The sequence below is a fragment of the Bombina bombina genome, chromosome 6 (genome assembly GCF_027579735.1).
Source record: "Bombina bombina isolate aBomBom1 chromosome 6, aBomBom1.pri, whole genome shotgun sequence".
Lineage (NCBI taxonomy): Eukaryota > Metazoa > Chordata > Amphibia > Anura > Bombinatoridae > Bombina > Bombina bombina.
This window is the reverse complement of record NC_069504.1, coordinates 1,032,536,993-1,032,554,186: the sequence shown is the minus strand read 5'-3', so window position 1 is coordinate 1,032,554,186 and position 17,194 is coordinate 1,032,536,993. Positions and strand designations below refer to the sequence as shown.

The following is a 17,194-nucleotide window of genomic DNA, read 5'->3' as shown; positions in this document are numbered from 1 at the left end:
ATATATATATATATATATATATATATATATATATATATATATATATATATATATATATATATATATATATATATACACACAGATTGTCATTGGCTCACCCATGAGTTCAGTTAGAAACCATTAGTGCATTGCAGCTCCTTCAACAAATGATACCAAGAGAATGAAACAAATTGGATAATAGAAGTAAATTAGAAAGTTGTTTAAAATTGTATTCTCTGTGGTAGATTTATTAATGGTCTAGCAAATCATGTTCGCTCGACCTCACTAAATGCCGACAGCATACACTGTCGGCATTTAACATTGCACAAGCATTTCTAGTGAAATGCTTGTGCAATGCCGCCCCCTGCTTACTGGTGGCCAATCGGATGCTAGCAGGGGCCGTCTAATCATCCCGATCGGATTGGATCGGGATGATTTCAGTCTCCCACCTAAAAGGTGGCAGAGAAGTTAAGGTGCAGCGATCTTACGACCTCTGCTTCTTAACTTCCGTTTCAGTCGGACCTAAAACGATGGGGCTTTAATGCAGCATCCGCTGCTTAATAAATCGACCCCTCTATCTGAATCATGAAAGAAAAATGTGGGGTTTCATGTCCCTTTAAGGGGTTTTAGACCTCTAACAGTGCAGGTCTCATTCCAGGAAACAGTCGGAAATAGCTGAGTCCCACCACTGTCAACAAGACCAGTGAAATGTAATTCTTTATAGTAAAAGGCTCTTAAGAGGTTAAAATGAAACTAACAGGAAGTGTCTGACACTGAGCATCTGGGTCCAGGGACTCTTGCTCTCTGGCTGATAGGAAACAAATCCCACATAAAAACATCAGTTCATTCAGCACAGGAACAATGCACTGTAATATATTTTTAGGATGGAACAGAAAAAAATATTATGTCCCTTTAAGCAGAGAAGTGGGAGCCACACTCATTTATTAGTCTATGGGGCTGAATATTTGGCATATGATTGGTTCTAAGACATCCCCCAATATACAAGAAAAGAAAAAGGAGTATTTAACGAGCCCTTTTTTCACCTAAATATTAATTAAACCAAAACATTTTTTTTGTCTGCACACATTGTTTTTCCCTTCCAAACTCTTCCCATTCTCTCTCTTTCTCTTTAACTCTATTCTGCTACTTATGTATTTCTCTATCTAATAACCTTAAAGTCAAAATAAAGTTTACTTTCCAATTTTTTTGTATTATTTAGTCTGCTTTGTTCAGTTGGTATCTTTTGTTGAAAAGCATATCATGGTAGACTCAGGAGCAGCAGTGTACTACTGGGAGCTAGCTGCACACATATGTTTCTTATCACTGGGTTACCCAATGTGTTCAGCTATCTCTCAGTAGTGCATTACTGCTCCTTCAACAAAGGATACCAAGAGAATTAGGCAAATTGTTAATAGAAGTAAATTGGAAAAGTGTTTATAATTGCTCTATCTGAATCATGTCTCTTTAAGACACTAATAATATATCATTTCAGGAAACACATCCATTAAATTTAATTTTCAACTTGAATGTCTTTTTTATCTTTAATTAAAGGGACACTGTACCCAAATTTTTTCTTTCGTGATTCAGATAGAGCATGCAATTTTAAGCAACTTTCTAATGTACTCCTATTATCAAATTTTCTTCATTCTCTTGGTATGTTTATTTAAAAAGCAATAATTTAAGTTTAGATGCCGGCTCATTTTTGGTGAACAACCTGGGTTGTCCTTGCTGATTGGACAGCACCAATAAACAAATGCTGTCCATGGTTCTGAACCACAAATTTGCTGGCTCCTTAGCTTAGATGCCTTCTTTATCAAATAAAGATATCAAGAGAATGAAGAAAAATTGATAACAGAAGTAAATTTGAAAGTTGCTTAAAATTGCATGCTCTTTCAGAATCACAAAAGAAAACATTTAGGTTCAGTATCCCTTTAAACATTCTTCTATTTAGTATTAACTAGTTGTAGTAAGATTTCTTGAATTATGATATATTTTCTATAATCAAACCACATTCATATTAATCTAATAACAGTACTGTTCATATATTAATCTTGTTATATTAGCAAGTTTCATTTAGCAAAATATGCTACCTACTGTAACTGATATATAGAATTTTTTTAAGAACCCAGACTTTTTTTCTGCATCTATGTATCTCGACGATGAAGCTAAATTTCTTAAATAATGACATGATGGAACTAACAATATAGACTAGTGAAAAGAAACTCGTTAAATATAAGGAATTATAACAAGAAAATCATATCCACAGGAATTCTAAATCTTTTGTGCGCAGAATAAAGATTTGCTCACACGTAGAGCTTAAAAGCTGAACATTACACGCTGCAACTATTTCCTATGTTTTTACAGAGAAGTAAAGGTATTAGCCAGCAAATTAAAGATTGAGAAATAAAAGAAAATTCTTAAGAAAATAAATAAATAAACTTACCCTGTAACTTCAGTTGAATAATTTACTTTTAAGAAACTTACCACTCATAAAGTTAGAAATCTGTCTGTGCCCTCCATAAAACAGAGCAATGGATTTATGGAAAAATATTAAAATGATGTGCATAACGTAATAAACTATAAACAGTACTTTCCATATTGATCAACAACCACTGGGGAAAACACATCTGAAATACGTTAAGTAAAACTTTAAAGTTGTTGAAACTATTTCGGTATAACACATGTTGTAACCAGATAGAGCAAAATAATTAAAGAGAGAGATACTTACATATGCTTTATAGTCACATGCTTGGAAGATTAGCTTTTCTGGATGGTGCTGCCAATATTGGAAAGGTATGGATCCAGTGGTTTCATTTGGGGCTCGTAGAGCAATGGACGGTTCACTCCAATCTCCTGTCTGAAAATCATATTTACTCTAAAAGTAATGAGTAGCAGGTAAATTTAGTAAAAGTTTATGTTAACACAAGTGATTTCTTTAGTACAGTACATACAAAACAGCAAAATATGTGAAAGAAAGTTTTAAAAAAAATAAATAGGGAAAAGGCATCACGGCTATACAAATTGCAAATAATGGCCCAAAACTTGCTAACCAATATATTGTTACATACAAAAAAACAATGTAAAGAGATAGTAAAGTCAAATTTTAAGGGATACTGAACCCAATTTTTTTCTTTCATGATTCAGGTAGTGAATGCAATTTTAAGCAACTATCTAATTTACTCCTATAATCAATTTTTCATCGTTTTCTTGGTATCTTTATTTGAAAAAGCAGGAATGTAAGCTTACAAGCCAGCCCATTTTTGGTTCAGAACCCTGGATAGCGCTTACTGATTGGTGGGTACATTTAGCCACCAATCAGCACGCTGTACCCAGGTGCTGAACTAAAGATGGGCCGGCTCGTAAGCTTACATTCCTGCTTTTTCAAATAAAGATACCAAGAGAATGAAGAAAATTTGATAAAAAGAGTAAACTACAAAGTTGCTTAAAATTGCATTCACTGTCTGAATCATGAAAAACTTTTATAATTCAAACAGCATGCAATGTAGAAAGAAAAAAATTACATTTACTTCTATCATCAAATCTGTATCATTTGCTTGGTATTTTTTGTTGAAGAGTTCACCTAGGTAATCTCAAATCTTTAGCACTCTATGGCAACACTGTTTGCAACAAGATATAACATTGCTACGATCATTGTTGCAAACACTGCTGAAATAGTGTTTTAAAGACATGCACGCTCCTAAGCCTCCCTCGGTTTACTCTTTAAAAATGTACACCAAGAGAATGAAGCAGATTTGATAACCAAAATGGAAATGCTTCTTAAAATATGTTACATAGAAAATACCTTAGTTTAAAGGGACTCTAAAGTCAAACTTTTAAAATTCAATATCAGCTAGATTACGAGTTTTGCGTTATGAGTGAAAAAGCATTGTTATGCTTCATAACAATGCTTTTTCCCTAACGCCGCTATTACAAGTCTTGCGGGTATAGGTGTACCGCACACCTTTTTGTCCGTCACGCAACATCAGTACCGCACTTTTAAAAAATTCCTTTTTCAATGGGACTTTAATAGCGCCGGTATTACAAGTTTGCCTGGGAGGCCAAAAAGTAAGCGGTACACTCTGTAACCGACAAGATCTGTACCGCCATCTAAACTCAGTAGTTATGAGTTTTACGTTACAAAGCTGTACCATAAAACTCATAACTAAAGTGCTAAAAAGTACACTAACACCCATAAACTACCTATTAACCCCTAAACCGAGGCCCTCCCGCATCGCAAACACTTAAATAAAATTATTAACCACTAATCTGCCGCTCTGGACATCGCACCACTTAAAAATGTATTGACCCCTATTCCGCCGCTCCCCGACATTGTTGCCACTATAATAAACTTATTAACCCCTAAACCGCCGCACTCCCGCATCGCAAACACTATTTAAATATTATTAACTCCTAATCTGCCATCCGCCCACACCACCACTATAATAAACCTATTAACCCCTAAACCGCCGCTCTCCCGCATCACTACATAAATATATTAACCCCTAAACCTAACCCTAACGTAACCCTAAGCCTAAGTCTAACCCTAACCTAACCCTAACACCCCCTAACAAATATAATTCAAATAATTCTAAATAAAACTTACAATTATTACCTAAATAACCTATTGAAAACTAAATACATACTTATCTTAAAAAAAATAAGCTAGCTAAAAAATAACAAATAGTTATATTGTAGCTAGCTTAGGTTTTATTTTTTTACACAGGTAAGTTTGTATTTATTTTAACTAGGAAGACTAGTTAGTAAATAGTTATTAACAATTTACTAACTACCTAGTTAAAATAAATACAAACTTACCTGTAAAATAAAACCTAACCTGCCTTACACTAAAACCTAACATTACAATAAAATAAAATAAATTAAATTAATAAAATACAATTATCTAAATTACAAAAAAATAAACACTAAATTACACAAAATAAAAAACGAAATTATCAAAAATAAAAACGAATTACTCCTAATCTAATAGCCCTACCAAAATAAAAAAGCCCACCCAAAATAAAAAAAAAAAACCTAGCCTACGCTAAACTGCCAATGGCCCTTAAAAGGTCCTTTTGCGGGGCATTGCCCCAAAGAAATCAGTTCTTTTACATGTAAAAAAATATACAAGGAGGCGGAGCCAACTAGCTAGCAGAGCAGACGTGTGGGACCATAGCTCCTGACATAATTAAACATAAATAAGCTAAAACTAATGATATTCCACACAAAACTGCCTTAAATCACCCTTGAAGCGGAAAGCCCAGCTTGGTTGCAGCGGATTTGCCCGCAGTGGGTGAGAATAAGGAAAATTCGGAGACTCTAGTAACATCTTAGTAATGGGCCCTCAGGCCATGACCGCCAGAGCCGGTGAAACACTTGCCGCAATCGGACCCTTATTGCTGGAGGATTCATGATATCAGCCTGAGGTCATAGAGGCTAAAGGGGTCATTTACAACTAGAAATGGATAATCAATACTCTATCGAGGTGTAGTTAACCCTGCACAACATTACGAGGCATTGCTGTCTGTACTGGTGAGAACTACCCACTACTCAGGATGTCGGATGTTAAGAGCTCATTACAAGCTTTATTCGAGAGCTACGAGTCTGCAATACTGGCCAGGTTTGATAACCTCTTGCTGAAAATGCAGTTTGTTGGAAGTCGGGGCTCGGCTACTACAGAAATGGCGGCGGGGGAGGTGGCCTCTGTCAGCCATCAAACAACTGCGCCATACTCTTCCGGCCAGGCATCGCAATTAAGTCAAGATATGACTATCATGAGAGCGAGTAGAGCCGACTATTTGCAATCTCCTACCCAGTCAGACACAGCAGTGGGAACCGGTCCTATGCCTATAGCGGCAGAGCTTGTGGAGCCTGGAGATGGCTTTCAAGACCGGCAACTTCCTTTTTGCTCATTCCCCCTAGAGAATGGGGGCATCAACCACATGCTGACCTACGCGGAGACTCTCCTTCATCTGGCCCCGGTTTTTGGACGTGAGGTTCAGGCTGTCTTTCTGATTGCGGGCTCTCAAGATAGAGACGTTGCTGCTCACCCATTTCGGGCCCTGAATAGGCTCTTACATATGAGATCAGCAGTAACGGGACTTGCCTCAGCTGGATGTAGAGAACCTGGCGGTTCAGCTTCCTCACTAGCCTGCAGGAAGGGAGTGGGCTGAGGAGAAGTTATTAAAAGCGGATCTGAATCTCAGGACATTAAGATGTTGTCTGATGATTTTAAATCCTGTAATTACTTGAGCACATTCACTACACACTGTATACTATGTTTATGAAGCCCTTGGGCTGATTTAGCAATATAGCTATTACACTAAGTAACATGAATATGATAAAATCTAGATCACTGTAGCCAAATTTATGAGAATAAGGGTCAGTCTAGTGTCCTAGTCACATCCCCAGCTCTGGATCGCCTAGACGTTTGATCTTCACCTATAAACGATGTATGTGGGCCTTTGCATTACTAAACCCTAGTGGGGTGTAGGCTTACCTATATGACCTTGTAAAGTGGGTACCCTGAGAGCTGAAGAGAGTGATGCTTTTATAGCATATAATCAACAATATAGAACTAACCTAGTTAATTTTGATATGTGCTCAGGTTACCATCGAATTTAATAACCTTAGGGCCCTATTAGAGGTCTGGTTGGGTTCCCTTTTCCATATATGCCCTGTAGAAGGACAATCCCCTCATCTCTATTGCGGCCCCTTTCTGAGATTATGCACTGATGAGAGGGAAAGTATTTACATCTGAAAATGACTTGAGAACCACTGTTTGCTTATTGAGTGGGACTTTTTTACCATTTTAGGCTTCGCACCCTTCCCCCTCCCCGCCCTCCCTTTTCCCCCCTTTCTTCCTTTCCCCCCTCCCTTCCCACCCTTCCCCCCTCCCTTCCCACCCTTCCCTTCCCTTCCTTTCTATCCTCCTTCCCTTCCATCCCCCCTTCCCTTTCTCGCCCCCTTTCCCTTCTTCCCTCTTTCCCCCCTTCCCTTTCTTCTCCCTTCCCTCTTTTCCCCCCTTCTCCCCCTCCTTCTTTTCCCCTCTCCCACTCCCTCCTTCCCTTCCCTGCCCAACCTTCTGTTTCCACTTCCTTCCCCCCCTTCTCGCCCCTCTTCCCCTCCCCTTTTTTTTAACTGTGTGGGAAGGGATAATTACCTTATCCTCCGCACCCCTTTTGGCAGAGTTAGGTAGTCTCTGCCCTGTCCACAGAGTCCTTACCGTATCCTACACCTATATGAGTGTGAAAAAGGGCTCTCCGGATGTTTACAATAAATAGATTTGTTAGGATTGTTTTGTGTCTAATGTCTACAGACTGTTTGCTATCATAATCTTAATATTGATGTTAGCTTGTTTATATGTTTGACAAATGTGTTAGAACTGCTGATATGATGATCAAAGTTCGAAGATTTTGAGCGATTAATATATGTGATTCCCATGTATTTTCTCCAGCTAGATTACTCATCTTCCTGAGCTTGCAACCTTAGATACATAGTCTTACTCATCTTGTACTAGCTGTTCTAGGGTGAATAGCTACATTTACTTCCCTACTAATTTACAGAGTTATGTGAGAAGCAGTCACTACAGTTTTATTTTTCTGGCACAGAGTGGTGAACTTGTGTATTTAATAATGTTCAATGTTTGTGTCTAACCATGTTTGCAGTAGTAGCAGAAGCCCATATCAATATAACACCTCTACCAGTTTACCGAGTTGACTATAATACATTAACTAAGAGTAACTTAAGTACACTGCTGTGCTTCTATATTTCGATATTATCTATGGATTCCCAACTTTGCCGCTATTTCATACACATTGACACTAGACTCTTTGATTTTAGCTTTGTTTTTGGGTCCTCAGTGACTGGCTAAGGTTTCTGGCCCCCTAAGTGGGCCTGTTTGCTTGGAGGACATTACGATCCAACAATCTCAAAAAATGAGGTAACCAGAATACTATACCCTGTTGGTTTGATGCGTGTTGATGTTTCCACATGATGTATTGTATTTGCTTGATATGTGTTATCCCTACAGGATGTGTATAATTTGTATCTTTTCCGATATGACTGTATTGAAAAAGCTATTTTTAACTCAATAAAAATACATTTAAAAAAAAAAATATATATATACAAACAACCCCCCAACAGTAAAACCCATCATCCACACAACCAAACCCCCCAAATACAATTCTATCTAAATAAACCTAAGCTAACCATTGCCCTGAAAAGGGCATTTGGATGGGCATTGCCCTTAAAAAGGCATTTAGCTCTTTTACATTGCCCAAAACCCTACTCTAAAAATAAAACCAACCCAATAAACCCTTATAAAAACCTAACACTAACCCCTGCCCCGACGATCCACTTACAGTTTTCGAAGACCGGACATTCATCCTCATCCAGGCAGCAGAAGTCTTCATCCACGAGCACGTCAAAACACTACTTGTATTTGGGTGAGGTATGGAGCTCAACGCCACCATATCGCCCACGCAAGCTGGGTTTTACAAAACCTGTAATAGCAGCGCTAAAGGGAGGTTAAAAACTGCTGCTTTTGTGGTGGTCGTTAATTTCCCTATAGCGCTCAAAACTCGTAATCTAGCTGTCTGTTTCTTATTTACTTCTATTATTGGCACCTCTGCTTCATTTGTAATTCATTTGAAAATATGTGTGTTAACCTAGACAGAGGAAAGCAAAAATACTACGGGCGAGATTATGAGTGGCGCAATATTGCTGCTCTTTGCGAAAGTCGTCAATAGCGCGCATATTAAGAGTTGAAATTAAACAAGTTTCCTTGAGCATGATTGAATTTAACACACAACTTCAGAGCTCTGTTTAACTGTTACGCGAAACAAAAAAATTGCACAAAAAACACATAAAAAATACATGTAAACTATAGTTTCAATCATAATAACACTGTGTGATAAAAAAAATGATATTAAAAAAATTGCATTAAAGGGCTCAAAGATATGAGGTCTCAGGTAATAGAAAAAATAGGGCTACAAAGGGCTTTAACATAGATATACAGGGAGTGCAGAATTATTAGGCAAGTTGTATTTTTGAGGATTAATTTTATTATTGAACAACAACCATGTTCTCAATGAACCCAAAAAACTAATTAATATCAAAGCTAAGTAGTTTTCAGTTTGTTTTTAGTTTTAGCTATTTTAGGAGGATATCTGTGTGTGCAGGTGACTATTACTGTGCATAATTATTAGGCAACTTAACAAAAAAGAAATATATACCCATTTCAATTATTTATTTTTACCAGTGAAACCAATATAACATCTCAACATTCACAAATATACATTTCTGACATTCAAAAACAAAACAAAAACAAATCAGTGACCAATATAGCCACCTTTCTTTGCAAGGACACTCAAAAGCCTGCCATCCATGGATTCTGTCAGTGTTTTGATCTGTTCACCAACAACATTGCGTGCAGCACCAACCACAGCCTCCCAGACACTGTTCAGAGAGGTGTACTGTTTTCCCTCCTTGTAAATCTCACATTTGATGATGGACCACAGGTTCTCAATGGGGTTCAGATCAGGTGAACAAGGAGGCCATGTCATTAGATTTTCTTCTTTTATACCCTTTCTTGCCAGCCACGCTGTGGAGTACTTGGACGCGTGTGATGGAGCATTGTCCTGCATGAAAATCATGTTTTTCTTGAAGGATGCAGACTTCTTCCTGTACCACTGCTTGAAGAAGGTGTCTTCCAGAAACTGGCAGTAGGACTGGGAGTTGAGCTTGACTCCATCCTCAACCCGAAAAGGCCCCACAAGCTCATCTTTGATGATACCAGCCCAAACCAGTACTCCACCTCCACCTTGCTGGCATCTGAGTCAGACTGGAGCTCTCTGCCCTTTACCAATCCAGCCACGGGCCCATCCATCTGGCCCATCAAGACTCACTCTCATTTCATCAGTCCATAAAACCTTAGAAAAATCAGTCTTCAGATATTTCTTAGCCCAGTCTTGATGTTTCAGCTTGTGTGTCTTGTTCAGTGGTGGTTGTCTTTCAGCGTTTCTTACCTTGGCCATGTCTTTGAGTATTGCACACCTTGTGCTTTTGGGCACTCCAGTGATGTTGCAGCTCTGAAATATGGCCAAACTGGTGGCAAGTGGCATCTTGGCAGCTGCACGCTTGACTTTTCTCAGTTGATGGGCAGTTATTTTGCGCCTTGGTTTTTCCACACACTTCTTGCGACCCTGTTGACTATTTTGAATGAAACACTTGATTGTTCGATGATCACGCTTCAGAAGCTTTGCAATTTTAAGAGTGCTGCATCCCTCTGCAATATATCTCACTATTTTTGACTTTTCTGAGCCTGTCAAGTCCTTCTTTTGACCCATTTTGCCAAAGGAAAGGAAGTTGCCTAATAATTATGCACACCTGATATAGGGTGTTGATGTCATTAGACCACACCCCTTCTCATTACAGAGATGCACATCACCTAATATGCTTAATTGGTAGTAGGCTTTCAAGCCTATACAGCTTGGAGTAAGACAACATGCATAAAGAGGATGATGTGGTCAAAATACTCATTTGCCTAATAATTCTGCACTCCCTGTACATACATATAAATGTCTTAACATGTATATGTACATATATATATATATACATACTGTGTATATATATATATATATATATATATATATATATATATATATATATATATATTTCCAATAAATACTGCACTATCAGGATTTGCATGAAAAAATCCTCAAGTCTTTTTCATCAGATCCAAAAACAGTATATACACAGTATCTCACAAAAGTGTGACAACACTGAAGAAATGACACTTTGCTACAATGTAAAATAGTGAGTATACAGCCTGTATAACAGTGTAAACTTGCTGTCCCCTCAAAATAACTCAACACACAGCCATTAATGTCTAAACTGTTGGCAACAAAAGTGAGTACACCCCTATGTGGAAATGTCCAAATTGGGCACAATTAGCCATTTTCCCTCCCCGGTGTCACGTGACTCGTTAGTGTTACAAGGTCTAGTGTTACAAGGGGGAGCAGGTGTGTTAAATTTGGTGTTAACGCTCTCACACTCTCTCATACTGGTCACTGGAAGTTCAACATGGCACCTCATGGCAAAGAACTCTCAGAGGATCTGAAAAAAAGAATTGTTGCTCTACATAAAGATGGCCTAGGCTATAAGAAGATTGTCAAGACCCTGAAACTGAGCTGCAGCACGGTGGGCAAGACCATACAGTGGTTTCACAGGAGAGGTTTCACTCAGAACATTCCTCACCATGGTCGACCAAAGAAGTTGAGTGCACATGCTCAGCGTCATATTCAGAGGTTGTCTTTGGGAAACAGACGTATGAGTGCTGCCAGCATTGTTGCAGAGGTTGAAGGGGTGGGGGGGTCAGCCTGTCAGTGCTCAGACCATACGCCGCACACTGCATCAAATTGGTCTGCATGGCTGTAGTCGGAGAAGGAAGCCTCTTCTAAAGATGATGCACAAGAAAGCCCGCAAACAGTTTGCTGAAGACAAGCAGACTAAGGACATGGATTACTGGAACCATGTCCTGTGGTCCGATGAGACCAAAGGACATGGTTCCAGTAATCCATGTCCTTAGTCTGCATGGCTGTAGTCCCAGAAGGAAGCCTCTTCTAAAGATGATGCACAAGAAAGCCCGCAAACAGTTTGCTGAAGACAAGCAGACTAAGGACATGGATTACTGGAACAATGTCCTGTGGTCTGATGAGACCAAGATAAACTTATTTGGTTCAGGTGGTGTCAAGCGTGTGTGAGGAGTACAAAGACAAGTGTGTCTTGCCTACAGTCAAGCATGGTGGTGGAAGTGTCATGGTCTGGGCCTGCATGAGTGCTGCCGCCATTGGGTGCTACAGTTCATTGAGGGAACCATGAATGTACTGTGACATACTAAAGCAGAGCATGATCCCCTCCCTTCAGAGACTAAGCTGCAGGGCAGTATTCCAACATGATAACGACCCCAAACACACCGCCAAGTCGACCACTGCCTTGCTAAAGAAGCCGAGGGTAAAGGTGATAGACTGGCCAAGCATGTCTCCAGACCTAAACCTTATTGAGAATCTGTGGGGCATCCTCAAACGGAAAGGTGGGGGAGCGCAAGGTCTCTAACATCCACCAGCTCTGTGATGACGTCATGGAGGAGTGGAAGAGGACTCTGGTGGTAACCTGTGAAGCTCTGGTGAGCTCCATGCCCAAGAGGGTTAAAGGGAGAGTCTATACCAGAATTTTTATTGTTTTAAAAGATAGATAATCCCTTTATTACCCATTTCCCAGTTTTGCATAACCAACACAGTTATAATAATATACTTTTAACCTCTGTGATTATCTTATATCTAAGCCTCTGCAAACTGCCCCTTTTTTCAGTTCTTTTGACAGACTTGCAGTCTAGCCAATCAGTGCCTGCTCCCAGATTACTTCACGTGCACGAGAACATTGTTATCTATATGAAATATGTGAACTAACACCCTCTAGTGGTGAAAAACTGTTAAAATGCAATCTGAAAGAGGTGGGCTTCAAGGTCTAAGAAATTAGCATATGAACCTCCTAGGTTAAGCTTTCAACTAAGAATACCAAGAGAACAAAGCAAAATTGGTGATTTAAAGGGACAGTTTACTCAAAAAATTTCTCCCCTTTAATTTGTTCCCAATGATCCACTTTACCTGCTGGAGTGTATTACATTGTTTACAAGTAGCTCCTTTACCCTTATATTGGCATTTGAAATTGTTAATTTAGCATGTGGTATCCCCACCTATTCTGAAAGTTTGTGGCCGCGCGTACCAGCTATAGATAAGCTTTGTAAACACAGCCAGCAGAAGAAATTACACTCCCAGTGTGATAAAGCAGAGATAAGGTAATAAAATGTTGATTTTCCATTGTTCTCTCAAAGTATTGGTGATTGTTTTAAGGACAGATATAAGATAAAGAAGCAGGTATAGGTGCACAATGTGACACAGTAATGAGATCTGATTATACCTACAAGCTCAACCTATTTTATTAGGCTGTGGCTTCAAAACACAAAATCAGAGCTTTAATATACAGAAATTAACCTTAAAAAGCTAATTTTCATACATTTTTTACTCTGCAGTTGGTAAAAAAAGCAATTGTAAACACATTAAGGGAAAAACTATTTTACAGTATACTGTCCCTTTAAGTAAATTGGAAAATTGTTTAAAATTACATGCTCTATCTGAATCATGAAAGTTTATTTTGGCATAGACTGTCCCTTTAAGACAGTGCTGGAAAATAATGGTGGTCACAAAAAATATTTCCACTTTTGTTTCCAACAGTTAAGACATTAACCCCTTAATGACAAGTGACGTACCAGGTACGTCCTGCAAAAACTTGCAGTTAGTGACAATGGACGTACCTGGTACGTCACTTGTCTAAGAGAGTGCTGGAAGCGATCGCAATCGCTTCCAGCAGCTCTCAGGGTATTGCAGTGATGCCTCGATATTGAGGCATCCTGCAATACCCTTAGAAAGCATCCGATGCAGAGAGAGCCACTCTGTGGCCCTCTCTGCACCGGTAGCGATGCGGCCGGTTCGTTGGTGGGTGGGAGCGCAACTGGGAGGCGGGTGGGCGGCCCATCGCTACCCGGCATCCGGCTCCTGTTAGTGCAATGTGCACGCCGGGTGCCGGGAGCGTGCGGGGGCGTGCATGCGCGTGCGCGTGCGCGCGCGGGTGCGCGCGCACGCCCGCGATCACCTACCCACACTGACACCAATGAGTGGGAAGAGGGGGGGAAATATATATATATGAGGATCTGGGAGGGGGAGGGGGTTGGGGTATTGTGGGGGGCTGCTACACTACAGAAAAAAATAAATTAGTAATAAAAAATAATTAAAAACACTTTTTTGGGGGGCAAATTGGGTACTGGCAGACAGCTGCCAGTACCCAAGATGGCGGCAATTAGGTAGGGGAGAGGGTTAGATTGCTGGGGGGGGGGGATCATGGAGGTTGGGGCTAAGGCAGGAGTCCATCACAGCTAAAACATTTTATTTTTTTTTATTAAAAAAAATAAAAACTCCTTTTATTTAGTACTGGCAGACTTTCTGCCAGTACTTAAGATGGCGGGGACAATTGTGGGGTGGGGGAGGGAAGAGAACTGTTTGGGAGGGATCAGGGGGTGGGATGTGTCAGGTGGGAGGCTGATCTCTACCCTAAAGCTAAAATTAACCCTGCAAGCTCCCTACAAGCTACCTAATTTAACCCCTTAACTGCTGGGCATAATTTACGTGTGGTGCGCAGCAGCATTTAGCGGCCTTCTACTTACCAAAAAGCAACCACAAAGCCATATAAGTCTGCTATTTCTGAACAAAGGGGATCCCAAAGAAGCATTTACAACCATTTGTGCCTTAATTGCAGAAGCTGTTTGTAAATAATTTCAGTGGGAAACCTAAAGTTTGTGACAAAATTTGTGAAAAAGTGAACTTTTTTTTTATTTGATGACATTTGGCGGTGAAATGGTGGCATGAAATATACCAAAATGGGCCTAGATCAATACTTTGGGTTGTCTTCTAAAAAAAAATATATACATGTCAAGGGATATTCAGGTATTCCTGACAGATATCAGGGTTCCAATGTAACTAGCGCTAATTTTGAAAAAAAGTTGTTTGGAAATAGCAAAGTGCTACTTGTATTTATGGCCCTATAACTTGCAAAAAAAGTAAAGAACATGTGAACATTGGGTATTTCTAAACTCAGCACAAAATTTAGAAACTATTTAGCATAGGTGTTTTTTGGTGATTGTAGATGTGTAACAGATTTTGGGGGTCAAAGTTAGAAAAAGTGTGTTTTTTTCAATTTTTTCCTCATATTTTATATTTTTTTTTATAGGAAATTATAAGATATGATGAAAATAATGGTATCCTTAGAAAGTCCATTTAATGGCGAGAAAAACGGTATATAATATGTATGGGTACAGTAAATGAGTAAGAGGAAAATTACAGCTAAACACAAACACTGCAGAAATGTAAAAATAGCCATTGTCATTAAGGGTAAGAAAATTGAAAAATGGTCCGGTCATTAAGGGGTTAAAGGGACACTGAACCCAAATTTTTTTCTTTTATGATTCATATAGAGCAAGCAATTTTAAGCAACTTTCTAATTTACTCCTATTATCAATTTTTCTTCGTTCTCTTGCTTTCTTTATTTGAAAAAGAAGATATCTAAGCTAAGGAGCCAGCCAATTTGTGGTTCAGAACCATGGATAGCACTTGTTTATTGGTGCTGTCCAATCAGCAAGGACAACCCAGGTTGTTCACCAAAAATGGGCCGGGATCTAAACTTAAATTCTTGCTTTTCAAATATAGATACCAAGAGAATAAACAAAATTTGACAATAGGAGTAAATTAGAAAGATGCTTAAAATTGCATGCTCTATCTGAATCATGAAAGAAAAAATTTGGGTACAGTGTCCCTTTAATGGCTGTAGTTATTTTGAGGGGACCACAAATTTACAAGCTGTACACTCACTACTTTACATTGTAGCAAAGTGTCATTCCTTCAGTGTTGTCACATGAAAAGATATAATAAAATATTAACAAAAATGTGAGGGGTGTACTCACTTTTGTGAGATACTTGTGTGTATATATATATATATATATATATATATATATATATATATATATACATACATATATGTGTGTGTTTATGTGTGTGAACATATGTATTTATGTATTTATATGTGTATATATGTATTTACAGACATATATGCACATATAAACACATAAATACATATGTATACATATATAGATATGATATATACTGTATAAGTGCACTGGAGCCTTTTGCAGATAAGTAGATGAAAACATGTAAATATTCACATTTAAGTGTTATATTGTGTATTTACTGTAAATATTTCACATTCCAATGTTCTGCACATATGTTCTAAGTATTTCTAAATAGATATTCCTATTTATATATCTGTATATATTTATACATATATTTAATCATATATATAGTATATATATATATATATATATATATATATATATATATATATATATATATATATATATATATATATATATATATGTCAGGGTTTTTCCCTGTTTTGTTTGCCATGTGCTGCTGGAAGCCATTTTACTCACCTCTCTTCCTGACTATGGTGCATTGTGGGGGATGCTGCTCATTTCCTGCACTTCCTTTTATGGCCAGACTGGTGTGCATCATCCGTGTGAGACAGGATGCAGTCTCAGAATTGTGATGTCATCACTTATTATTTAAAGGGCCTCTGTTCAGTATGCTTTGCCTTTGCGTTGTCTCAGACCTGTTTGTGAGAGTTCCTGTGTATTACCTGGCTGCCTGATGTCCTTCCTGGTTCCTGATTCCTGGCTTGTTCTTGACTCTGCTGTTTTCCTTGTTCCTGATTCCGGCTCGTCTGACTATTCGTTTTGGCTCCTGACTCGGCTCGTCTGACTACCAGCTCTGGGTTTTTTTTATTATTTTTTTATTATTTTTTGCTATTAATAAAGGTGTGATTATTTTTGCACTTCTCGCCTCAGTTTGATTCCTGGCACCCTGACAATATATATATATATATATATATATATATATATATATATATATATATATATATATACACATATATATACAGTTGTATGCAAAAGTTTAGGCACCCCTGACAATTTCCATGATTTTCATTTATAAATAATTGGGTGTTTGGATCAGAAATTTCATTTTGCTCTATCAAATAACTGAAGGACACAGTAATATTTCAGTAGTGAAATGAGGTTTATTGGATTAAAAGAACATGTGCAATATGCATCAAAACAAAATTAGACAGGTGCATACATTTGGGCACCCCAACAGAAAGATTTGGGCAGTGTTTTGGGTCGTTATCTTGTTAAAATATCGAGCCCCGGCGTAACTTCAACTTTGTGACTGATTCCTCAACATTATTCTCAAGTATCTGCTGATATTGAGCGGAATCCATGCAACCCTCAACTTTAACAAGATTCCCAGTACCGGCACTGGCAGTGGGTAGCAAGTGTTTGTCTTGGAACGCTGTGTTCTTTTGCCGCCATGCATAAAGCCCCTTGTTATGACCAAATAACTCAATCTTTGTTTCATCAGTCCACAGCACCTTCTTCCAAAATGAAGCTGACTTGTCTAAATGTGCGTTTCTATACCTCAAGTGACTCTGTTTGTGGCGTGTGTGCAGAAAAGGCTTCTTCCGCATCACTCTCCCATACAACTTCTCCTTGTGC

The 17,194-nt window shown here is 38.6% G+C and overlaps 1 protein-coding gene across 1 annotated transcript in view; it reads right to left on the bottom strand.

Annotated features, from left to right (window-relative positions):
* The window catches only part of ANKS1B (ankyrin repeat and sterile alpha motif domain containing 1B), a 367,766-nt gene that overhangs the window by 140,529 nt on the left and 210,043 nt on the right, over positions 1–17,194 (bottom strand). Inside the window, exon 3 of the mRNA XM_053718773.1 lies at positions 2,708–2,854. Within this exon, the coding sequence (XP_053574748.1) occupies positions 2,708–2,854 (147 nt within the window). The remainder of the gene's footprint in view (positions 1–2,707; positions 2,855–17,194) is intronic.